Source organism: Prionailurus bengalensis, chromosome C1 (genome assembly GCF_016509475.1).
Source record: "Prionailurus bengalensis isolate Pbe53 chromosome C1, Fcat_Pben_1.1_paternal_pri, whole genome shotgun sequence".
In the NCBI taxonomy this organism is placed as follows: domain Eukaryota; kingdom Metazoa; phylum Chordata; class Mammalia; order Carnivora; family Felidae; genus Prionailurus; species Prionailurus bengalensis.
In genome coordinates, this window is record NC_057345.1 from 185,267,505 (window position 1) to 185,293,135 (window position 25,631).

Sequence of the window (25,631 nt, forward strand, 5' to 3'; positions counted from 1 at the left end):
AAGGAGAAAGAATATTAGGATATTATGAAAATCAATTTAGAGGAACAATCAGTTCAAGAAGTAGAGGTTTTTAGTTATTCCATTTCATATTTTGTCTTTTTCCTTTCGCAATTCATTGTTCAGCCAAACTGTGTTTATATATATATAATGGCTTTTTTGAAAGACTTTCAGCTCCCCTCCGGCTACTCTACTTCCTATCTCTCTCTTCGCCTACACAGCCAAACTTCTTAACAAGGTTGTTTACACTTGCTGAATCCACTTCCTTACCTCCCACACAGTCCTTAGTCAACTTTAATATATCTTCTCTGCTGACACTCCATTAAATCATTCTCACCAAGGTCACCAGTCACCTTCTTGTCACGAAATCGTGTGAGCAGTTTTTAGCTTTTATTTTCTCTAACTACTTGGGAACATTCTGCATGATTGGTCACTCTTCCTTCTTGCATTTCTGCTTTCCTTGAATTTTGGGACACTGCCCTCTCCCTGTCTTCCTCTTACACCTCTGGCTCTTTCTTTCCAGTGGTTTTTGTAAATTACCCTTCCTCTGTCCTTCTACTAAATGCTGGTGTTTCTTAGCATTCTAGCCTAGGTGCCCTTCTCACTCCATTCTCTCTCCCTGGGTCACAGTGTCCATGCACATGGTTTTTATTACCCTAGCTCTGCTGTCAAATTCCAAATGTGTATATTTGGTCCACAGGTCTCTCCTAATCTCTAGATGACCTCCATTTGCCACCCTTCCTTCCAAGCTACCTTCAGGCATTGCACTGGGGAGGTCTCTCCACCACAGGGAGGTCAGCATGTCTCAAACTGTGCTCATCTCCATGCACATCTACCACCTGCTCTCAGTGACACCATTGGTATTTCTCATTGAGTGAATAAATGAATGAATGACAATTCAGAGTTATCCATGCAAGCATCCTGGGAGTTACTCTTGATCTTTCTTCTAAACCTCCACCTCTAAGCAATTACCAAATACTGTTGAGTCAACCTCTGAAATATATCCCTGAGTGATCTCCATTCTCATAGCTATTACCTAGTTTTTTCATTCATCACCTGAGTTAGTGAAAAATCTTTCATTTCCCATGTACACTATCCCCCTCTGCAGCACAGCAGCTCAAGTGACCTTCCTAAAACATAAATCTAATTATGGCTAGTCTTTGTGTTTAAAGCCCTTCCAAAGATCCCCATGGTGCCTCCTGCAAACTTCCCAACTACCTCTAGGGAGCTCTTTGTGACCTCTTTCCTCTCCAGCTTCGTCTCTCACCTCTTCATCTCTCCAGCGTCCTCTGCCATGTGCTTCTCTAGCCACACTGAACTTTTTCAAGTTCCTCGATGGCACCAGCTGTGCTCTCATGCCCAGCAGTTATGGGAGCTGTCCCTTCTGCTTCAAAAGAGTGTCTTGTATCCCTGCTTCTGGGGGGGGGGGTCCCCACCCTGTTGTTTACACACTGCATAAGGGGCACTTTATCTGTGCTTCAGCTGTTAGCTCAGGTACCCAGTCTTCAGGCTGCCTTCTGATACCTCCTTCTCCAGTCCCTCCATCCTCAACAGGATTAGGAATCTTTGCCATGTGATTTCCACCATACCCTGCTCTTCCCCATCATAACACTTTAATCACTTCCTTACCTCTTTCCCACTAGAAGTCTCTTATTTAAAATAATTAAATGATGAATTTTAACACCACAATTTTAATCTGAGCCCTAATTAATAAATGACAAACTTTCAGTATATATGATGAGCTCAAAGAACATCTCCTCCAATCCCCTTCTTTAATAAAAAGGAAAGTGCAGTCATGGGAGTTAGTGGTGATATCCCCAAGGTCACACAGCCGATTCCTAATTTGTTCATCATTCTTTCCACTGCCGACATCAGTTGCAACCGCTGTCTTTTCTATCCTTGTGACTGATTCTGGCTTTCTCTATCAGAAGCTTAGAGAGCTTTAGCTGGGATGAAAGCGTGGTTTAAACTGTATTGTGCCTTGATCATCAACCAATCAAATGGTGTGGTTAAAATTGTAATGGGCGTATCATTTTTCATTTAAAGCATTTTTTTTTTTTACCTGAGTTACAGGGAATAGGGACTCATTTAGCCTTCATTGGGTGAGAAGCATCTATGTGACAAGGCAGGAAACATGTCTTCTGAGAAGAAGCCACAGAATGGGCAGTCTCACAGGGACTTGGGCTGGAAGACCATTGCATTCCAAGCAGGCTTTAAGGGACCGTATTTTTTTCTTCTCTCAGGAATAAGAATTGTGGATTTTCTCTCTAGTGTGGTGTCCTTGAAAAGGCTCAGCTCTCTCCTCTTTCTTGCTTTCCTCTATATATTTCCTAGCACCTCTTTCTGACTAAAGCTCTTTAAATTTCCCAGGTCACCTTCTAAGAGAGTTAATCTGATTACTTTAACTAATTGCCATCATTGCTGCCTGGAGTCGTGCCAGCTCAGAGGTCACTGGCCAGCTATTAATTGGCCACTCTTGGGCTACATGTGAATGCTCAGTCCAACCAGCTGTGGCCAGAGTGGCAGGCTATAGTGCAGAGTAGGGCCATCCCACCTCAAGGTCAGCCCAGGACTAGTTTCTTTAGCAAGTGTCTGTGCACATGGTCAGGCTCACACAAGGCTTGTTCTGGATTTTCTACATGGTGATAATTTAAAGTTCATTTTTAAAATGTGCACACTTTTTGGTCTGCATATCAACTACTGAACTATTGGAACTGAATATGAATGTTCTCTCCCACTAGTTTCTGACAGTTGATTTTCACAGTCATCTGGGAAGAAACCTAAAGACTAGGCAGGAAGAGCATTTAGGGAGGTATCAGCCTGGCACTCATAAAATTGAATGGGTTTGGTGAATATATGATGAATTTTTCCAGGTATATATATGTATAAAGTTGATTTAAAAATGAGAAGGTAAGAATGATGGTATCTGAAATTCAGAAGAAATGTTTTGACAGGTGTATGTGATGATTTAATGGTGCATTTTCCATAAGGTGGATGGGGTGATGCTGTGCAAATGCATGTTGTTCAGAAAAGTGGTACTCACTGCTGTGAACTTGCTGTTGAATTTCTCTGTGAGCTCTGCCATTCATGCTTTTGCTCTACTGTCACAAAGCTGGATCATTATTTTCAGAGGTGCTAATAATGTGTGAACCTTGATTGGATTCTGGATTTAAAAAAGTTGCCTGAGATATTTTGGGACATTTGGGAAAATTTAATATGCATTTCATATCGGATGAAATTGCTGAATGAGTGTTAATTTCATTGGGGTAATAATAGTATGTGGTTATGTCCTTCTTTTCATGATGATATGCCTACTGAGATATTTAGGGTGAAATATATATAGATAGATGGAATAGATAAATTGATTAAGCCAAAATGATATAGTATGAACAGTTGGTAAATATAGATGTTATTATTTCAACTTGTGTCTAGCATAATATACTAGCACAAATATACTTGTGTCTAGTATATTTATTTATTTTGAGAGAGAGAGAGAGAGAGCGAGAGAGAGAGCATATGAGCAGGGGAGGGTCAGAGAGAGAGAATCCCAAGCAGGCTCTGCACTGCTAGTGTGGAGTCCGATGCTGGGCTCGAACTCACAAACCCTGAGATCATGACCTGAGCTGAAATCAAGAGTCGGAGGCTTAACCGACTGAACCACCCAGGTGTCCCCGTGTAACATAATTTTTAAAGTAAACAACACGTTGGAGCAAAATATGTTGCTAGTAGTTTGGTGTTGTGGGTGACTTGAGTTTGAGATCTGAAAGTTGAGTGAGTCTTAGATTAGGGAAAACAGGTCTTGAGATATTGGCATTTCTTTTGTGTAACGGTAGTCTGGTGTTTTAACCAAATGCCCTGCGGGATTTAGGGCACCGACAATGAACACCTCATTACTGACCAAACCTCCAAACATTCCTTGTGTTGGAAGCCAAGTTGGCCACTCCTCGATTTAACTATTAATAAGAAGTAGCCATTTCATCTGATAGCTGCCTTACCTTCATTAGTTAAAAAACGACCCATTGGGTGGAGGATGCAGGGCAGTTGCCCCTTTACTAGTGTCTTGCTAAAAGCTATTTGGCCACTGCAGTTGACACAACCTAGAATTCCTGCCAGCATAATTGGGTGCCTAACGGGCTGCTGGATGGGCTAGCCCTGCACATGTCATGACACACTCCTAAAGGGGACAGTTTCAGCCTATTTAAAAGTGTTAACGATTTTGCAGAGAATAAAGATGTCTTTGGTAAAAGGACATGTCTAGACCAGATGCGGTATGGCTGTCATTGGGCTGCAGGGAATGCCATGCACATTGAAAGCTGTGTGAATGGTGCCCTTAAAGTTGTGCAGCCCAGGACCAGATGGCACAAAATACCACTTGTGTGCTGAAACCCTCAGGACTGTGGAGGTGGTTAAGCAGCTGAAGCCATTTTGTGATCAGTTCACTGTGGCCCATTGTTATTACATTTACACTCTTATTCTAGCATTTTTGCAGATTTATTTTTTGGATAGATGAAGTAGCCGATAATTTAAGCAATGTAATCAGTAATTTCTTACAGTGAAATTCCAAGCAAATAGAATGCATTTTAAAAGTGTTCTTTTCGTACTAGTAACTATCTCTATAGTCTTTGTCTGCTGTGGGGTTTGGAGTATCCTGCATCTTTCAGGCTGCTGTGAATGATCTTTTTGAAATGGAAATAGTATGAGCTGGGTAAGTAGAGGTTGCTCTAGAAGCTCCTTCTGTGTTTGGCCTACAGCACTCATGACACTATGAATTCCGATTTCAGGGTCATTTACTATCCAATGAAAGTTAATTTGAGGTATCAGGAACTTTCAAACAGCATTTGTTTTTTGTGCTGATGACCATCCATTACTGAAATTTCATTTGAAATGCAATTAATTATCTTTGTCACCTTGCTAAAGGTTGATACTAATCTTCTGTCCTCTCTTATTAGATCTGTTGACACAGAGGCAAATGATCACAATAATGGGAAGGAAAGAGCAGAGAGCAGGAGAGTCAACAGGCAGTGGCTTCTTACTGTTTTATTGAATGGTTCTTTTGTCAAAATGACTGCAAGAGAATTCTCAGTATGCCAGTCTCATCACACAAACCTAAATTCATGAAGTTTTCTGCACTTGAGTCATATTTTTAAAGTTTAGCTCAGGGGTCTCTATTATTCAGCTCACTGGTGTTGAAGCAATTTTGTTGACATTTTCTGTAAGTGGATTAGGCTCACAGTCATTGCCCAAAGCAGACAGATGGCTTCTTACACAGAACACCCTTGCAGGAACCTATTTTATGGTATCTTCAGAAATATAATGGGTCTGTCACAAGAGATAATGTTTGTCATTAATTTCTTTTGGTGACAGATAACTTCAGTTCATTTTTACTTTCTCACCTGCCTTAAACAAATTGGCTGTTTAACATTTTTTTTATTCCAATAGTGAGCAGTGCTTCGATGTTTTACACTGAGCAATGATGTGACCTCTAAATTACAAACAAGGAAATAAGCTTTTGCACAGGAGAGGGTGATACATTCTGTGGTTTCCCAAGGAACGTTCCCCCATCAATGGAATTATTGCTCTTTTAATTTTAATCATGATGAGGTCTTTCACAGGTTATCAGTCCTGCATTTTATTCTCTGCAACAGATTATTCCCTCTATTTTGCCAACTTGTCTTTTTTAAGTTTCAAAGTGGTTTTTGTTTCCTCTCATTTTGTAAGGTAGAGACAGTACAGTAGATATCTATAACATTGTCATTATTGATAGCAAAATATTGCATTGCTGAAACTTTAAAATTTTCTGTTTATAGGATAATTATAATGCTAACATTCATTAGAGTTTGCCACCTATTATTCTAAATTTTCTTTTTTTTTTTTTTGAACATTTATTTATTTTTGGGACAGAGAGACACAGCATGAACGGGGGAGGGGCAGAGAGAGAGGGAGACACAGAATCGGAAACAGGCTCCAGGCTCTGAGCCATCAGCCCAGAGCCTGACGCGGGGCTCAAACTCACGGACCGCGAGATCGTGACCTGGCTGAAGTCGGACGCTTAACCGACTGCGCCACCCAGGCGCCCCAACCACATATTATTCTAAATAACTCACATGTATTGTGAATACAATTCTTAGAGCCATTTTATGGATGAGGAAACTGAGGCACCAAGTGACTTTGCTCAAGGCCAAAAAGCTAATAAGTGGTTGGAGCCCAGGATTTGAATATAGGTAGGCTGACAGTGGCGGTCACACTATATATTCACCTACAGAATAGCAGTATGGTTACAATTCAAAGCCTCTGGGCCAAACTGCTATTATATGAGAGAAATGTGACATCCTTAGAATCAGATGTATTCTTTCATCACTCCTGGAGTTCTGGCTCTGCTCCCCAATTTGTGTGTGCCGCCATCTCGGCCAGCCAATGTATGGGGGAGGTTTTTAGGAGCTTGTGGATACTGCAAGGAGAATCAGTATCCCAGGGAGGTGAGAACTAACAAGTCCTCACATTAATAGCATCCTTTAAAATGTACAGCTAGTGCCTGTAATGAATTTGATTCTCCCATAATCTTCTTTTTTGGATCTGATCATGATGATATCTTTAAAATGAAAACCAATCATCTTCTCCACACTTCTCCCATTCATGAGTCTTCTACCATTGCTTTTATATTTCACTTTTCGGAAAATTTGGCTCAGATTAAAATTATTAAATTCTTGCAAACGCTGTATATACCTTGAAGGCAAAAATCAGACGTCAAAGTGTCAGCACAAAGGAAGTATTTATGTGTGGGACATTCATGGGTTTTATCACAGGATTTTTTTTTCTTATTTACTTATTTAGGATTTTTTTCATTTTTAAACCAAATTGCTCTTAAGCTATTTTTTTCTTCTCTCCATTTCTAAGATCTATTAGATCACATGGACAACATATCATGTAATGTACCTCAATGCAAAGAAAAATAATACAGTGAAGAAAAAGCATCTGTTGGCCTGGGAAGCAGGCAGTATTAGTTATTTCCTTCATACTTCTTTTCTGTGTGAACTTAGGCAGTATATTTACTTAGTATTCTTCACCTGTAAAGTTGAAAAAAATGATAATTGATCTTCGAATATCTCAAAAATGTGAAGTAGTTGCCAAGAACTCTTACTTAGCAGAGGAAAATGATACTGTCACTAAACGATACTTCATTGAGTGTTTTCCACTTTCATTGTTTTTTCTTCAGTATAAACCCAAGGAAACAAAAAAAAATTCTACGTTGGTAAAATATAAGGGAAAATGGCATGTATTTGGCCATTTTGGTGCTATGTCACAGAGGCAGTATCCTACTAAAGCACTCTCCCATCCTATCTCTCTCTCTGTCAGCAAGACTATAGGAGGATTGAGGACTCAAAGCAGGTATCAAAAGATCCTTATATCATATTTCACTTGTTATAAGATGCCAAAAAAGAAACGAAGATGCTTCTGTGTCTCAAATTGTTGCTCAGATGTGTCTTAAACAGGAGAGACTTGTTTGATCCCCTAGGCTACATGTTCTCACCACATCACCTTCCTGTAAGCGCACGGCACCACTTGTGATTAGACATAATTTTATTTTTGTGGCTTTGGGATTTATGTTTGTATCCCTAACTAGACCTCAATTCTATGCGGGAGGAAAGGGCATCTGTGCTTACCGTCTTACCCAGAGTCTAGCCCTGCAGTTCTTAATGCGTGCAGTACTGCCCTCTAGAGGGCACTTTGGAAAATTGAGGAGGTGATGGAAGAATTCTCTGGAGGTATTTAGTGGGAGCAGCCAGGAATGCTGGGTGTCCTGCACTGTGCAGGACAGGGCAACATAAAGAACACTTGCCCTCGTCTTGCAAGACTTTAAGTCCTGCCTTACTAAATCATCTAAAATCAGAGTACTTTAGTACACGATATTAATCTTTTTACAAGAAGTTATGTGAAAGGCCCAGTATCCGAGGAAAACATAGTTACTGAGAGGCATGTCTAAATGAATGAAGATATTGTTTCTAAATTATTGAATAATTTATTCACTCTGGCAATTCTGTCTACTTAATTGTATGATTTATATACAGTAAGCAATTTTGGAACAAACTGGGAAGTGAGTTACTGGTTTTAATTTGATACTTTGTTATTATTGACAATCCATGGTAGACATCCCACAGTGTCCTGTGAAGTAGAAGCTGATATCATCAATCACAAGAAAAACATCCTTTGAGATACCTTTGAAGATTTGGCAGCTCTGGTAGGGTGTATGAATATTATTTATTTGCTCACTTGTGGACTATCAGACTTTTTCTCCATGGTGAGAGTCTGTACTTGTCTTGGTATGTTATCCCTATCTTAAAAAAATTTTTTTTTAATGTTTTTATTTTATTTTTGAGAGAGAGACAGAGTGTGGGCAGGTGAGGGACAGAGAGAGAGGGAGACACAGAATCTGAAGCAGGCTCCAGGCTCTGAGCTGTTGGCACAGAGTCTAATGTGGGGCTTGAACTCACGGACTGTGAGATTATGACCTGAGCTGAAGTTGGATGCTTAACCGACTGAGCCACCCAGGCACCCCATGTTATCCCTATCTTAATTAAAGTTATTTTCCTTTCTTCTTTTATTATATGCAAATAATGTGATCTGTTGCCATTATTTGTTTTTATGCTAGTGTCTATCTGGTGCATCTGCATTGTCATTTTCCTATATTCTTTGTGTGTGTGGAATGGCATCTGATCTCTTTGTTTCTCTGTTGAATTTAATGAATTCATATTAAGTAAGTTCAGGCCCCTGCCTACTTCATTATGGTTTCTTGTGTGCCTGCCTGTTTAAATATTATAATACATATTATTTTGTTTTAAATGACCATTCTTTTATTTCTCTTTACAGTGTAGCTAGGAATACTATTTTTACTTCATTTTTAATGTATATAACTAGCTTATATTAGTTTTGACTTTCATTATATGATAGTAAAGGGAGCCTTGCAAAATATTTGTTTTAAAGAACCTTGGTTTTGAGAGAGCTGGGGCCCACAAGTCAAAGACAAAATGCCCTGTGTATAGAATATGTTTAATAAATATTTTCTTGATGAACAAATAGATGAATAAGGCAAAAGTGAAGACGTAAATCTTTGTTGATAGTTAAGGGAGACTACCATGGCTCCTAAATCAAAGGAAGGAGGTGGGTGTGTCTTCGTTCACACACGCATAGCTGAGAACGACATACAGTAGGGACAACAAATGGGAATTGGAGGTATTGAATTCTATACTTCTTAAGTTCTGGTCAACAAGTGCATCTCAGTGCAATAGATTTTATTGAGGAATGCGATGTTACCCATCACGAATGGCATATGTTGTCAGCACTGTTGCTGCTGGATTGTTATTACTATTATTATTATTATTACCACAGTAAGTTAGTTAACACATTTATCAGCTCACATAGTTACCTTTTTTTTGTGGTGATAACTGTTAAGATTTACTTTCCTAGCAACTTCCAAGTATATAATACAGTATTGTTAACTGTCGTCACCATGCTGTATGTTAAATTTCAAGGACTTACTCATCTTGTAATTGAAAATTTATACCCTTTGACCACTTTCACCTTTTTTCTCTATCCCTTGCCCCAGGCAGCCATCAAACTATGTTTTGTTTCTATGAATTCTGTTTTTTTTTAAGGTTACACATAAAAGTGAGATCATCCGGCATTTGTCTTTCTCTGTCTGACTTACTTCATTTAGTATAATGCCCTTGAAATGTCTCCATCTTGTTGAAAATGGTGGGATTGCCTTCTTTCTCATAGCTGAATAATATTGCATTATATATGCAACATCTTTTGAAATGTCATTAGATGCTATATATATAGTATATGGATAATATATTAAAGAAGATATATATTATATACATATATATTAAAGATACATATATATTAAGGAAGATATATTAAAGATCTATTCGTGGGGCGCCTGGGTGGCGCAGTCGGTTAAGCGTCCGACTTCAGCCAGGTCACCATCTCGCGGTCCGGGAGTTCGAGCCCCGCGTCAGGCTCTGGGCTGATGGCTCAGAGCCTGGAGCCTGTTTCTGATTCTGTGTCTCCCTCTCTCTCTGCCCCTCCCCCATTCATGCTCTGTCTCTCTCTGTCCCAAAAATAAATAAACGTTGAAAAAAAAATTAAAAAAAAAAATAAAGATCTATTCGTTTGATGGACACTCTTGGGTATTGCAAATAATGCTGTAATGGGCATGATGGTGAGAATATCTTTTCAAGATCCTGATTTCATTTCCTTTAGATATATACCCAGAAGTGGAATTGCTGGATTATATAGTAGTTCTATTTTTAATATTTTTGAGGAAGCTCCATGCCCTTTTACATAGTGGATGTACCAGTTCACCTTTCCAGCAGTGCACAGATGTTCCCTTGTCTCTATATCCTTGCTGGTGCTTGTTATCGCTTGTCTTTTTGATAATAATTATTTTGATATTAGTTATTCTAACAAGTGTAAGGTAGTTTTGAGTAGCATTTCCCTGATGATTAATGGTGTTGAGCACCTTTTCATATACCTTATGGGCATTTGTATGTCTTCTTTGGAAAAATGTTTATTCAGGTCTGTTGCCCATTTTTTAATCAGATTATTTATTTTTTTGTTATTGAGTTAAATATTTTGAATATATATATATATATATATGAAGAGAGAGAGAGAGAGTTCTTTATGTATTTTGGATATTAACCTCTTATCAGCTGTATGGTTTGCAAATATTTCTCCCACTCAGTAGGTTGCCTTTTCATCTTGTTGATTGTTTCTTTTGCTGTGAATTGCTGTGAAGAGCGTTTTAGTTTGATGTTGTCCCACTTGCTTGTTTTGGCTTTTGTTGCTTGTGCTTTTGGTGCCATACTGTTTTAATTACTGTAGTTTTGTATTATAGCTTAAAATCAGGAAGTGTGATGCCTCCAGCTTTGTTCTTTCTCAGAGTTGCTTTGGCTTTACAACCTTTTGTGATTCCATGTGAATTTTAGGAATTGTTTTTCTTGTTCTTATATTACCATTGGAATTTTGATAAGGATTGCATTGATTCTATAGATGATGTTGGGTAGCATAGGTATTATAATATTAATTCTTCTAACCCATAAACATGAGATATCTTTCCATTCATTTGTGTCTTCTTCAATTTCTTTTATCAATATTTGGTAGTTTTCAGTGTGCAGATCTTTCACCTCCTTGGCTAAATTTATTTTTAAGTATTTTATTGTTTTTGGTGTTATTGTAAATTGGATTGTTATTTTTATTTATTTTTTTCTGATAGTTTATTGTTAACCAATAAACAACTGATTTTTGTGTGTTGATTTTGTATTCTGCAACTTTAACGAATCCATTTATTAGCTCTAACAGTTATTTGGTGTAGTCTTTAGGGTTTTCCATATATAAGATAATGTCTTCTGCAATCAGAAAGAATTTTGCTACTTCCTTTCTGATTTGGATACTCTTTCTTTTTTTCTTCTCTCTCTCTCTCTCTCTCTCTTTCTGTCTTTCTTTCTAAAGTTTATTTTTAGAGAAAGAGAGAGAGCAGAAGCAGGAAAAGGGCAGAGAGAGATGGAGAATCCCAAGCAGGCTCTGCATCATCAGGGCAGAGCCCAATGAGGGGCTTGATCTCACAAACTGAGAAATCATAACCTGAGCTGAGACCAAGAGTCAGATGGTCAACTGACTGAGCCACCTAGACACTTTTTCTTTCTTTCTTTCTTTCTTTCTTTCTTTCTTTCTTTCTTTCTTTCTTTCTTTCTTTCTTTCTTTCTTTCCTTCTCTCTTTTGCTCTCTTTTTCTTTCTTTCTTTTCTTTTTTTGCCTAACTGCTCTGGCTAGGATTTACAGTACTATGTTGAATAGGACTAGTGGGAATGGGCACCCTTGTCTTGTTCCTGATCTTTTTTTTTTTTTTTTTTTTTTTTTTTTTCTGAAATTTATTGACAAATTGGTTTCCATACAACACCCAGTGCTCATCCCAAAAGGTGCCCTCCTCAATACCCATCACCCACCCTCTCCTCCCTCCCACCCCCCATCAACCCTCAGTTTGTTCTCAGTTTTTAACAGTCTCTTATGCTTTGGCTCTCTCCCATTCTAACCTCTTTTTTTTTTTTTCCTTCCCCTCCCCCATGGGTTCCTGTTAAGTTTCTCAGGATCCACATAAGAGTGAGACCATATGGTATCTGTCTTTCTCTGTATGGCTTATTTCACTTAGCATCACACTCTCCAGTTCCATCCACGTTGCTACAAAAGGCCATATTTCATTTTTTCTCATTGCCATGTAATATTCCATTGTGTATATAAACCACAATTTCTTTATCCATTCATCAGTTGATGGACATTCAGGCTCTTTCCATAATTTGGCTATTGTTGAGAGTGCTGCTATGAACATTGGGGTACAAGTGGCCCTATGCATCAGTGCTCCTGTATCCCTTGGATAAATTCCTAGCAGTGCTATTGCTGGGTCATAGGGTAGGTCTATTTTTAATTTTCTGAGGAACCTCCACACTGCTTTCCAGAGCGGCTGCACCAATTTGCATTCCCACCAACAGTGCAAGAGGGTTCCCGTTTCTCCACATCCTCTCCAGCATCTATAGTCTCCTGATTTGTTCATTTTGGCCACTCTGACTGGCGTGAGGTGATACCTGAGTGTGGTTTTGATTTGTATTTCCCTGATAAGGAGCGACGCTGAACATCTTTTCATGTGCCTGTTGGCCATCCGGATGTCTTCTTTAGAGAAGTGTCTATTCATGTTTTCTGCCCATTTCTTCACTGGGTTATTTGTTTTTCGGGTGTGGAGTTTGGTGAGCTCTTTATAGATTTTGGATACTAGCCCTTTGTCCGATATGCCATTTGCGAATATCTTTTCCCATTCCGTTGGTTGCCTTTTAGTTTTGTTGGTTGTTTCCTTTGCTGTGCAGAAGCTTTTTATCTTCATAAGGTCCCAGTAATTCACTTTTGCTTTTAATTCCCTTGCCTTTGGGGATGTGTCGAGTAAGAGATTGCTACGGCTGAGGTCAGAGAGGTCTTTTCCTGCTTTCTCCTCTAAGGTTTTGATGGTTTCCTGTCTCACATTTAGGTCCTTTATCCATTTTGAGTTTATTTTTGTGAATGGTGTGAGAAAGTGGTCTAGTTTCAACCTTCTGCATGTTGCTGTCCAGTTCTCCCAGCACCATTTGTTAAAGAGGCTGTCTTTTTTCCATTGGATGTTCTTTCCTGCTTTGTCAAAGATGAGTTGGCCATACGTTTGTGGGTCTAGTTCTGGGGTTTCTATTCTATTCCATTGGTCTATGTGTCTGTTTTGGTGCCAATACCATGCTGTCTTGATGATGACAGCTTTGTAGTAGAGGCTAAAGTCTGGGATTGTGATGCCTCCTGCTTTGGTCTTCTTCTTCAAAATTCCTTTGGCTATTCGGGGCCTTTTGTGGTTCCATATGAATTTTAGGATGGCTTGTTCTAGTTTCAAGAAGAATGCTGGTGCAATTTTGATTGGGATTGCATTGAATGTGTAGATAGCTTTGGGTAGTATTGACATTTTGACAATATTTATTTTTCCAATCCATGAGCAGGGAATGTCTTTCCATTTCTTTAAATCTTCTTCAATTTCCTTCAGAAGCTTTCTATAGTTTTCAGCATACAGATCCTTTACATCTTTGGTTAGATTTATTCCTAGGTATTTTATGCTTCTTGGTGCAATTGTGAATGGGATCAGTTTCTTTATTTGTCTTTCTGTTGCTTCATTGTTAGTGTATAAGAATGCAACTGATTTCTGTACATTGATTTTGTATCCTGCAACTTTGCTGAATTCCTGTATCAGTTCTAGCAGACTTTTGGTGGAGTCTATCGGATTTTCCATGTATAATATCATGTCATCTGCAAAAAGCGAAAGCTTGACTTCATCTTTGCCAATTTTGATGCCTTTGATTTCCTTTTGTTGTCTGATTGCTGATGCTAGAACTTCCAGCACTATGTTAAACAGCAGCGGTGAGAGTGGGCATCCTTGTCGTGTTCCTGATCTCAGGGAAAAAGCTTTCAGTTTTTCCCCATTGAGGATGATGTTAGCTGTGGGCTTTTCATAAATGGCTTTTATGATCTTTAAGTATGTTCCTTCTATCCCGACTTTCTCAAGGGTTTTTATTAAGAAAGGGTGCTGGATTTTGTCGAAGGCCTTTTCTGCATCGATTGACAGGATCATATGGTTCTTCTCTCTTTTTTTGTTAATGTGATGTATCACGTTGATTGATTTGCGAATGTTGAACCAGCCCTGCATCCCAGGAATGAATCCCACTTGATCATGGTGAATAATTCTTTTTATATGCCGTTGAATTCGATTTGCTAGTATCTTATTGAGAATTTTTGCATCCATATTCATCAGGGATATTGGCCTGTAGTTCTCTTTTTTTACTGGGTCTCTGTCTGGTTTAGGAATCAAAGTAATACTGGCTTCATAGAATGAGTCTGGAAGTTTTCCTTCCCTTTCTATTTCTTGGAATAGCTTGAGAAGGATAGGTATTATCTCTGCTTTAAACGTCTGGTAGAACTCCCCTGGGAAGCCATCTGGTCCTGGACTCTTATTTGTTGGGAGATTTTTGATAACCGATTCAATTTCTTCGCTGGTTATGGGTCTGTTCAAGCTTTCTATTTCCTCCTGATTGAGTTTTGGAAGCGTGTGGGTGTTCAGGAATTCGTCCATTTCTTCCAGGTTGTCCAATTTGTTGGCATATAAGTTTTCATAGTATTCCCTGATAATTGTTTGTATCTCTGAGGGATTGGTTGTAATAATTCCATTTTCATTCATGATTTTATCTATTTGGGTCATCTCCCTTTTCTTTTTGAGAAGCCTGGCTAGAGGTTTGTCAATTTTGTTTATTTTTTCAAAAAACCAACTCTTGGTTTCGTTGATCTGCTCTACAGTTTTTTTAGTTTCTATATTGTTTATTTCTGCTCTGATCTTTATTATTTCTCTTCTTCTGCTGGGCTTAGGCTGCCTTTGCTGTTCTGCTTCTAGTTCCTTTAGGTGTGCTGTTAGATTTTGTATTTGGGATTTTTCTTGTTTCTTGAGATAGGCCTGGATTGCAATGTATTTTCCTCTCAGGACTGCCTTTGCTGCGTCCCAAAGCGTTTGGATTGTTGTATTTTCATTTTTGTTTGTTTCCATATATTTTTTCATTTCTTCTCTAATTGCCTGGTTGACCCACTCATTCGTTAGTAGGGTGTTCTTTAACCTCCATGCTTTTGGAGGTTTTCCAGACTTTTTCCTGTGGTTGATTTCAAGCTTCATGGCATTGTGGTCTGAAAGTAAGCATGGTATAATTTCAATTCTTGTAAACTTATGAAGGGCTGTTTTGTGACCCAGTATATGATCTATCTTGGAGAATGTTCCATGTGCACTCGAGAAGAAAGTATATTCTGTTGCTTTGGGATGCAGAGTTCTAAATATATCTGTCAAGTCCATCTGATCCAATGTCTCATTCAGGGCCCTTGTTTCTTTATTGACCGTGTGTCTAGATGATCTATCCATTTCTGTAAGTGGTGTATTAAAGTCCCCTGCAATTACCACATTCTTATCAATAAGGTTGCTTATGTTTATGAGTAATTGTTTTATATATTTGGGGGCTCCGGTATTCGGTGCATAGACATTGATAATTGTTAGCTCTTCCTGATGGATAGACCCTGTAACTATTATATAATGTCCTTCTTCATCTCTTGTTACAGCCTTTAATTTAAAGTCTAGTTTGTCTGATATAAGTATGGCTACTCCAGCTTTCTTTTGGCTTCCAGTCGCATGATAAATAGTTCTCCATCCCCTCACTCTCAATCTAAAGGTGTCCTCAGGTCTAAAATGAGTCTCTTGTAGACAGCAAATAGATGGGTCTTGTTTTTTTATCCATTCTGATACCCTGTGTCTTTTGGTTGGCGCATTTAATCCATTTACATTCAGTGTTATTATAGAAAGATACGGGTTTAGAGTCATTGTGATGTCTGTATGTTTTATGCTTGTAGTGATGTCTCTGGGACTTTGTCTCACAGGGTCCCCCTTAGGATCTCTTGTAGGGCTGGTTTAGTGGTGACAAATTCCTTCAGTTTTTGTTTGTTTGGGAAGACCTTTATCTCTCCTTCTATTCTAAATGACAGACTTGCTGGATAAAGGATTCTTGGCTGCATATTTTTTCTGTCTAGCACCCTGAAAATCTCTTGCCAATTCTTTCTGGCCTGCCAAGTTTCAAAAGAGAGATCAGTCACGAGTCTTATAGGTCTCCCTTTATATGTGAGGGCACGTTTACCCCTTGCTGCTTTCAGAATTTTCTCTTTATCCTTGTATTTTGCCAGTTTCACTATGATATGTCGTGCAGAAGGTCGATTCAAGTTACGTCTGAAGGGAGTTCTCTGTGCCTCTTGGATTTCAATGCCTTTTTCCTTCCCCAGTTCAGGGAAGTTCTCAGCTATGATTTCTTCAAGTACCCCTTCAGCACCTTTCCCTCTCTCTTCCTCCTCTGGGATACCAATTATGCGTATATTATTTCTCTTTAGTGTATCACTTAGTTCTCTAATTTTCCCCTCATACTCCTGGATTTTTTTATCTCTCTTTTTCTCAGCTTCCTCTTTTTCCATAACTTTATCTTCTAGTTCACCTATTCTCTCCTCTGCCTCTTCAAGCCGAGCTGTGGTGGTTTCCATTTTGTTATGCATTTCGTTTAAAGCGTTTTTCAGCTCCTCGTGACTGTTCCTTAGTCCCTTGATCTCTGTAGCAAGAGATTCTCTGCTGTCCTGTATACTGTTTTCAAGCCCAGCGATTAATTTTATGACTATTATTCTAAATTCACTTTCTGTTATATTATTTAAATCCTTTTTGATCAGCTCATTAGCTGTTGTTATTTCCTGGAGATTCTTCTGAGGGGAGTTCTTCCGCTTGGTCATTTTGGATAGTCCCTGGCGTGGTGAGGACCTGCAGGGCACTTCCCCTGTGCTGTGGTGTATACCTGGAGTTGGTGGGCGGGGCCGCAGTCAGACCTGATGTCTGCCCCCAGCCCACCGCTGGGGCCACAGTCAGACTGGTGTGTGCCTTCTCTTCCCCTCTCCTAGGGGCGGGATTCACTGTGGGGTGGTGTGGCTCGTCTGGGCTACTTGCACCCTGCCAGGCTTGTGATGCTGGGGATCTGGCGTATTAGCTGGGGTGGGTAGGCAAGGTGCTCGGGGGCAGGAGGGGCAGGCTTAGATCGCTTCTCTTTAGGTGATCCACTTCAGGAGGGGCCCTGTGGCAGCGGGAGGGAGTCAGATCCGCTGCCGGAGGTTTGGCTCCGCAGAAGCGCAGAGTTGGGTGTTTGCGCGGAGCGAGCAAGTTCCCTGGCAGGAACCGGTTCCCTTTGGGATTTCGGCTGGGGGATGGGCGGGGGAAATGGCGCTGGCGAGCGCCTTTGTTCCCCACCAAACTGAGCTCTGTTGTCAGGGGGCTCAGCAGCTCTCCCTCCCTTTGTCATCCAGCCTTCCCGCTTTCCGAGCAGAGCTGTTAACTTATGACCTCCCAGACGCTAAGTCGCGCTTGCTGTCGGAACACAGTCCGCCCGGCCCCTCCGCTTTTGCAAGCCCGACTCGGGGGCTCTGCTTGGCCGGCGAGCCGCCCCTCCGCCCCGGCTCCCTCCCGCCAGTCTGTGGAGCGCGCACCGCCTCGCCGCCCTTCCTACCCTCTTCCGTGGGCCTCTCGTCTGCGTTTGGCTCCAACGACTCTGTTCTGCTAATCCTCTGGCGGTTTTCTGGGTTATTTAGGCAGGTGTAGATGGAATCTAAGTGATCAGCAGGACGTGCAGTGAGCCCAGCGTCCTCCTAAGCCGCCATCTTGCCGCAACTCTTGACTGTTGTTGTTCCTGATCTTAAAGGAAAAGCTTTCAACCTTTCACCATTGAGTATAATGTTACTTGTAGTCTTGTCAGATATGACCTACGTTATACTGAGGTGTGTTCCTTCTATACTCAGTTTGTTGAGAGTTTTTATCATGAAAGGATGCTGAATTTTGTCAAAAGATTTTTGTGCATCTATTGAGATGATTGTGATTTTTATCTTTCATTTTATTACAGTGGTGTAATTAAAATTATTAGTGAGTAGTATTTAAATAATGTTAAACTACTTCATTTATATATATACTAAACAATACAAAGATAATTTCTTCTATATTAAAAACTATTTTTAAAAAACATGGCTAATGCAAAGATCTTATGCTCAAGACACAGTTACCATTTTGAAGTAAATAAGGTTCTTCATTCCTTAAACATTCAAGTTAGTCAAGATTTCTTGATGAGAAAGATATTGTAACAATGGAGGATGTTATTTGAAAAATAAATGTGGAAAAAGATCTTATTTGCTAGGTCTTACATATGCTTTCAAATTTAACTTTCAAATATAATTTTCATTATATTGAATTTCAACAGATTCTAACTTCAAATTTTTTTGTAGCCTTTTGAATAATTGTGCTTATTAGACATGTCATGCTGCTTTAGTTTGCAATGTTGTCTTCTCTTTGAGAAGTACAAGAGAAATACCTCTGTCATGACATCACCACATTTTTGATCTGCTATTTTAATTTCTCAAATCAAGGGCATTGTAGTAGTTATTTCTACCTCATTGGAGCAAAACATTTGACCTCTTCAGATAATACAGAAATTCCCCAAAAGCATGGTTTTTGAACTAGTAAGGTGGTAATAGGGCACCACCTACCACTACATGGTTTTGTCCAACAAATGGCAGCTGGAACAAATAAAGAGCTGTTAATTCCACCATACTGTCTATGGTTGACTTTTACCATAGTATTGTTGTCCGTGGCTATTGACACTAACTGTAGGTGTGGACTCCCACATGAAAGAATACCAGTGTATTGAGTATGTGCTGAAAAATACCATACAAGTCTGCCAGGAGACAGAGCTACATTTGTTTATGTGTGTGGATGTGTATGTGAGAGCTTCTTTAAATATTTGTGGTGTGCTCTGAGATGACCCACGCATTTCCTTCACACGTGACACGGGCACTAGTCGTGATGTTCTCCTGCTCTTGTATGCACTAATAACACAAGGGATAGTGCAGTTCATGGGAAAAATGGGTGTGGAGGAGTCATGGATGTCTTTGGTAAATTATTCTGCCAGATTGTAGCCAAAATTATTTTCAAATTAGTGTTGGGGAGGGGGAGGGAGCTGCCTTTCTTAGTAAGATGAGGAATAATGCAAATCCTAAATATCTTTTGAGAAGTAATAAAATACATTCCTAATAGATAACTTACAAATATATAACTACTAAGTTTACTTGCATTTAGAATTCCAGCCCTTTTTATGATTGTGATATAATGAGATAATCTATGCAAATTTGCTTATAGTTCATATACTAAGTGTTCAATAAGTGTTAGCTTCTGTTTTGGATTGTGATGATATTTTATTGTCAACAATAAAGTTATTGGCAGTAATAAAAATTGTAGTGGTATTGTACAGCAGCCCCATTTACAGTTTAAATTGCATCAGATATTTCTTGACTTCCAGGATTTTAATTGCAACCTAATGCAGTTGCAAGGATTTGGTTATGACTGCTTAATCTCTCTTTTTTAAAAAAAGCTAATTAATCATCACTAATTTTTAGATTCAAAACCTCTATAGTGATCTCTCTATGGTTTTCTGTGATGCCAAGTGTTACTGTTTAAATGTGCTGGGATTTCCATGGACTCTTAATTTTGAGAGCCAAATAAATGTGGAGGCTGAATTGTGGCTATTGCCCTTGAGACTTTCGATAGTCCTAATGTCCCATGAGCATCAGTCTGCCTGAGATGCCCTCTATTATTCTTACTTTTCTTTGGGTTAAATCAGTCCTCTTTTTTTCTGAAGCATCCCTAACATCAGAGGAGAGAAACCACAAATTGCCACGAGATCACTAGAATATCCAAACATCAGCAGCAGCTTGACATTTCTTTCAAGTTGAGTGTTCAGTGATCAAATTGTACATTAATTTTACATTTCAGGCCATAACAATCCAAGATTTATTTGAGTATCTAATAATATTCAGTTTATATAATTCCAAGTAAAGTTCCCTTCTCTCCTTTTTCCTCCTTTCCCAAGACCTGTGTTTGAGGAAATATTTTGAGCATATTTCTTTAGAAATGCCTGTTACAATACTCCTTAAATACATACTACACATGAATACCTTCAAATTGATTAGCTGATCTGAATACCTAATACATGTTGTAGGAAATGATACACAGGACAACGACGTTTTGACAGAGGAGATACTGTAGAAGCTGGCTAGTTAGAAGTTTGAGAGGGCGTGTAACAGAGTAAAGAGAGGGATGCTAGTTGGCCAGGGGAAAGTGCTGCACATATAAAGGGAAAAAGCACTAAAAAGGAATGCCAAGTTGGGGGTTGTTAGCAATAAACTTCACTCTTTAATACAATAGTATAAGTCTTTTCTGGTCCTGATATCCTAATAGGGAGGACTCCAGGAGCCGCAGAACAGAAAGATGACCTTTATTCCCCCTTTTTAAAATAATAGGGAACAAAATTTTTATGTAAATATTTCAATGTAAAATCATTATAACTTGGTCTTTCACTTTGTCTTCTTCTGTTAGTTAACAATTAAATTTCTCTTTCTCTTTTTTCTTCTCGTATCATTCAGCCAGGATGTGTCGTCTCCCGGTTTGTAGGAGATGACGTAGTTGTGTTTTCGTGCACTGGCACAAACTGTTTTCTCCAATTGGCCATTGTTTTCTAGAGAGACTGACTTCTGTGTACCAGAACCGGCACAGTCTGGCATTTAGGCCTGGATGCCACCTCTCAGAACTGATGAAATGCCATTCTGGCTGATTAATTAGATACGTTTCACAACCTGTTGGAGGATAAGGGACGTGAAGCATTCTGCATTAGTAGCTTGAGAATTTTGAGATTTTTCTCCTTCTCTTACAATTAGGAAAGATGCCAATTTTGCTTTTGTTGTAATTTTAAAATGCTTTGTGAAAATTTCAAAACTAAAAGGAAAATGATGTCTTAAAAGTAACACTGAAAATGAGTCTGGATATGATCTCTTCATTAATACAGTTTGGTTTTTAAAGGAATCTTTCAATTTGTAAATCCAGTAGCAATACACATATCTCTGTAAAACAGACTCTTGCAGGTGCATTTAAAAATGTTTTTGATGTTTATTTTTGGGGGGGGGGTGCAGAGAGAGAAGGAGACACAGAATCTGAAGCAGGCTGAGCTGTCAGCACAGAGCCTGATGCGGGGCTTGAACCCACAAACAGTGAGATCATGACTTGAGCTGAAGTCTGATGTCCAACTGACTGAGCCACCCAGCCGCCCCATTGCAGGTGCATTTTAAGCAAATTAGTCAAATTTATCTGTTAACATATGTACAGTACCAGGGTATTCATTATAGTAATAGACTGCGATACTCGCTCTTTCGTATCACCTTATAGCATAGTTTACTTGTGATTATTTCAATTACAAACAGTTTTTCAACATATTTTCTTTAATCTTTAAAACTGTGAGGAAGGCAGAAGGATATTTTCTGGTTTATAGAAGAGAAAATAGCCCAAGGAGAAATTGTTGGAGCTGAAAGCAAAACTAAGATAATCTGACTTGTGTCCCTGTCAGCGTGTCCTTGGTATACCTGATCTTCCTGACTCCAACTGTCTCTTCTGAGTTCTGTCAGACTTGCCACGTGAGCAGTGATTCTCTTTATATCTGTGTTGTTTTCGTGGGTAACAATAAATAGAAGGCTTTCATGTGCTTTGTAGAGTGCGCAATTTTCCTTGAAGAGATGTCATATCATGTAGTGCTTGAGACTGCAGACTTTGGAGGGGCGCCTGGGTGGCTCAGTTGGTTTAGCATCCGACTTCAGCTCAGGTCATGATCTCACAGTTCGTAGGTTCAAGCCCCGCATCGGACTCTGTGCCGACAACTCCGAGCCTGGAGCCTGCTTCAGATTCTGTGTCTCCCTCTCTCTGTGCCCCTCCCCCACTCACACTTTCTCTCTCTCAAAAAAAAAAAAAGACTCTAGAACCCACTGCTGGGCTGTATTTGAACCCCAGCTCTACCACTTAGCAGCTGCATGATGCTGGGAAAGGTGACTGCTCTGGGCCTCAGTGTTTTTTCATCAATAAACCGAGAATAAGAAAAGTGCCTATGTTCTTAGGGATGTTGTGACAGTTGAATGAATGAACATATGTAAAGCATAAAAAAGAGTGCCAGCACAGAGTAAGCACTTCACACATTATTATGATTACTTAAGAATTGCATTTTTTTGGAGTGGACGTGACTTTATCTTGCAGTGTCCAGAGGGGACTCATTATGTCTGCATTAAACAGAACCGACTTCCCAAATTCTGCTTGTGTAGTGAATATTTTTCCCTTAGAAAATCCATCTCTATCTGACAGAGTGTTCATTTTCTTGCCTTGAGTCTTAGTCTAAAGTATAAATATGGTGTGTGGAATAGGGCACTGAACCAAGGTACGAGACCGGGACTTTAGTCCCAGCTCATTTACCAGCTGTGACCTTGGGTCAGTCACTAAACCTCCTCAGGCTCAGCCTCTTTGCTCCTCACAAGAAGGCTAGACTATAAGACTTCCGAGTCCACTTATCAAATCCCTTTCTGTGATTGAGGTGATCGGGGCAAGTCCACTTTAACAAAAATATTAGGCAAAGCCCTCCTTATGCATCCCGTTTCGTTAAATCCTGTTATTAGAAGGATTTAGCTATTATTACGTAGGTAGTATTGGGAAGTGCCTGTGTAGATTTTGGGGAATAAAATATTCTAAGGCGTTTTTAACACAAGTTTCCTCAAAATGCCTAAGGAAAAACCATTCATCAAATTAAGCAGCGTATCATGGAGCACCTTGGATAAAATAGGTGACGTATCCTTTGGCCGAGTCTCTGCTTTGTGGTGCAATCAGTGTAAACTCCGCTTCTTCCCACATTGTCCTTTGCAGTTCAGGGTCACCTTACCAGGCACTGCAGTGAGAATGGAGAGGAGAAAGAGAAGGGACTCTTTTGTCTGTGCACCGGGGGAAAAGGTGCCGGCTTCCCCACACTTGCTCCTTCAGGCGTCTGAGCCAGCATCAGCTTATACATCGATCATTATAACGAAGAACTAAAATGAGAAATAAAAATAAGGAGAAAAAGTCTTTCTTGAGCAGTGATGTAACTGACAGCTGATGATTTCCTGTGATCCTCCTTTACTTTTTGTTTTGAAGGACATGCTGAACCTCTGGAGCCTTTTTTCTCCATCAGCCAGATGGGAACACTGTCCTTAAGGACAATGTGGGTAAAGACAGAAGGAATGTGGGTAACTAATAACTTATTAAAAGACAGATTACAAGGATAACCCAATATATAAACCCCAGCTCGCCAAGCATGGTGGTGTGTGATTTACGTCACAGAAGATGTTTGGGTTTGTAAACTCTTGTACACTGAAGGGCAACTTTCAGTTCTTTGAGGAAGAGCTTCCTTCCTTGATTTCTCCCAAGCCTAGGAATGCTGGGCCTGGGTGGGACAGGGGTTGCAGCAGTGTGCAAAGTCTCAGACCATGGTGAGGGAAGGGTGGATTGTCCTCAGTAATTCAGAGGAGCCCCCCACCCTCGCCCTGAGGTTGCTCCTTATTACAGGAATCTCAAGGGGGTGCTGTCAACCACAGAGCTGATCAGGATCAGGTTGAGGTCCTTGGCTTAAAGAGCAAAGACCCTCAACAGTGCTAGAAAAGAACCTGGGGATAATGCCTTGAAAAAGTGAGCTCTCAGGGTCTGGGTCTGTTTCCTCACTGAGTAATAGCACTAACATATAGAGTGATATCACTCAGGATATGCCTGGTGCATAACTTTCTTCTTTGGTGTATATTTCTACTTGTTTGCAGGGCCAAGGAGATCTGTTGAAGAATGCCAAGAATGAAGCTGTAGAAAACATGAAGCAGATCCAGCTGGCGTGCTTGTCTTGTGGACTTAGTAAGGCACCTAGCAGTTGTGCCGAGGCCAAGAGCAAACGCAGCCTGGAAGCCATAGAGGAGAAGGAGAGTGGCGAGGAGAACGGGAAGCTGTGACCCTGAGCAGTACCGACACACTCACCCATCCTTCCTCTTGAGGACTCTGGTTTTTCTTTCTGGTTTTCTTTCTGTAAGCTTTATAGAAATTCACAAAAAGGTACCCTCTATGGGGTGTTGGACATAGACAGATATTTTCACAATGTCAGTATTTTAATGTAGTTAATTTATCTAAGTTAAAAGCTTTAGTAGTAGTGTTTAAAATACTGAGATGAGTGTACATACCCATGTGTGGATGTGAGTGGGAGTGTGTGTGTGTGTGTATGTGTGTGTGTGTGTGTATGAGAGAGAGAGAGAGAGAAAGAGAAAGAGAGAAAGAGAGAGACAGAAAGTGAAGTGAGAGAGAAAAAGAGAGGGAGAGAGATTGAGATCCTGTGAAAATCTATTCTATGTTGCATTATTCATTTAGTAAGTTATTATGTTATCATTTTGGGGCAAATTTGTTAATCTGAAATTCTAAAGAGCACTTACTATAACCTGTTGCTGTGTTTAATTTTACTTCTCTACCTTCTTCATTTAATTTAGAGATCTTAACATAGGTTATTATCAAAGGAAGCCAAATTTACCAGTGCATAGATGTTTTGATAGACTAAATATAGATTAGAAAAATTCCTAAGAATCACAGTAGAAATAAAAGTGAGTGAAAGATTAAAAAATGATCAGAATTTCTAAGAGAATCAGCAAAATCATTTCTTCACTTAGAAACTCTTTAAACTATTTATTAAATAAAATCAAATTTTAGAAAGTTTTTTTGTGGTTGTATATTAAACATGTATGATTTCAGTGGAAAAGCTGATCATAAGTGAATTTATACCCACCTACATGGAACTCTGAAACACAGTGAGAGCTCTGTTGTAATTAGGACTTTGATGTGACCTTATTTTCAGTTATGAAATGTCAAGGTTGAGATCTTTAGGAAGGCCTCATTCTTCCAGACTGGGAGTCTAGCATTCATCTATAACAGACATGAGCAGCTAGGAGGTCTTGGCTTTTATTAAATATAATTTATTGTACTAAATTTAAATTTAAAGACATTGTTCAACCACATCATCATGTTGAATTGACATAAATTCCGTGGGTCAGATAACATCTTTGTGATGATTTAAGAGCTAACTTATTACAAAATATGATATAATTTTAATACATGAACAAAAATATACATACAAAAGAAGCAAACTAATTATGGTACATTTATAATTGCATCCAGATAATTTTTACCCTTATATCTTCATAAAGAACTTGAGTGTAATATGTTTGTTACTTCCACCAGAACTAAATGTTCTATGGTTATGAAAATATATTTATTTAAAACATTGCTTTTATTTTGAAAAGCTTCTTAATTAATTTGATTAACAAATATGCAAGTTTGGGGGAAACTAGGGAAGATAATTGTTAAAATTTTTGCAATTATAAGCATCTTCTATAGCTACTGTGTTAAGTTTTTTTCTGACTTCTTAACACTATTATGTTCATGTTGCACATTACTGAAAGTAAAGATATGAAACAACACTTTTATGGTTCTCTTTTATTATGAATTCTTTGAAAAGAGAAAAATAATGAAAATGAGTTATTATATTAAAAATATCTCAAAGG

The 25,631-nt window shown here is 39.2% G+C and overlaps 1 protein-coding gene across 1 annotated transcript in view; it reads left to right on the forward strand.

The window, feature by feature from the left end:
* The window catches only part of PLCL1 (phospholipase C like 1 (inactive)), a 342,078-nt gene extending 316,531 nt beyond the window's left edge, over positions 1-25,547 (forward strand). The window contains exon 6 of the mRNA XM_043577410.1: positions 23,856-25,547. Coding sequence (XP_043433345.1) covers positions 23,856-24,038 — 183 coding nt within the window. The 3' untranslated portion in view covers positions 24,039-25,547. The remainder of the gene's footprint in view (positions 1-23,855) is intronic.
* The last annotated feature ends 84 nt before the right edge of the window (positions 25,548-25,631 follow it).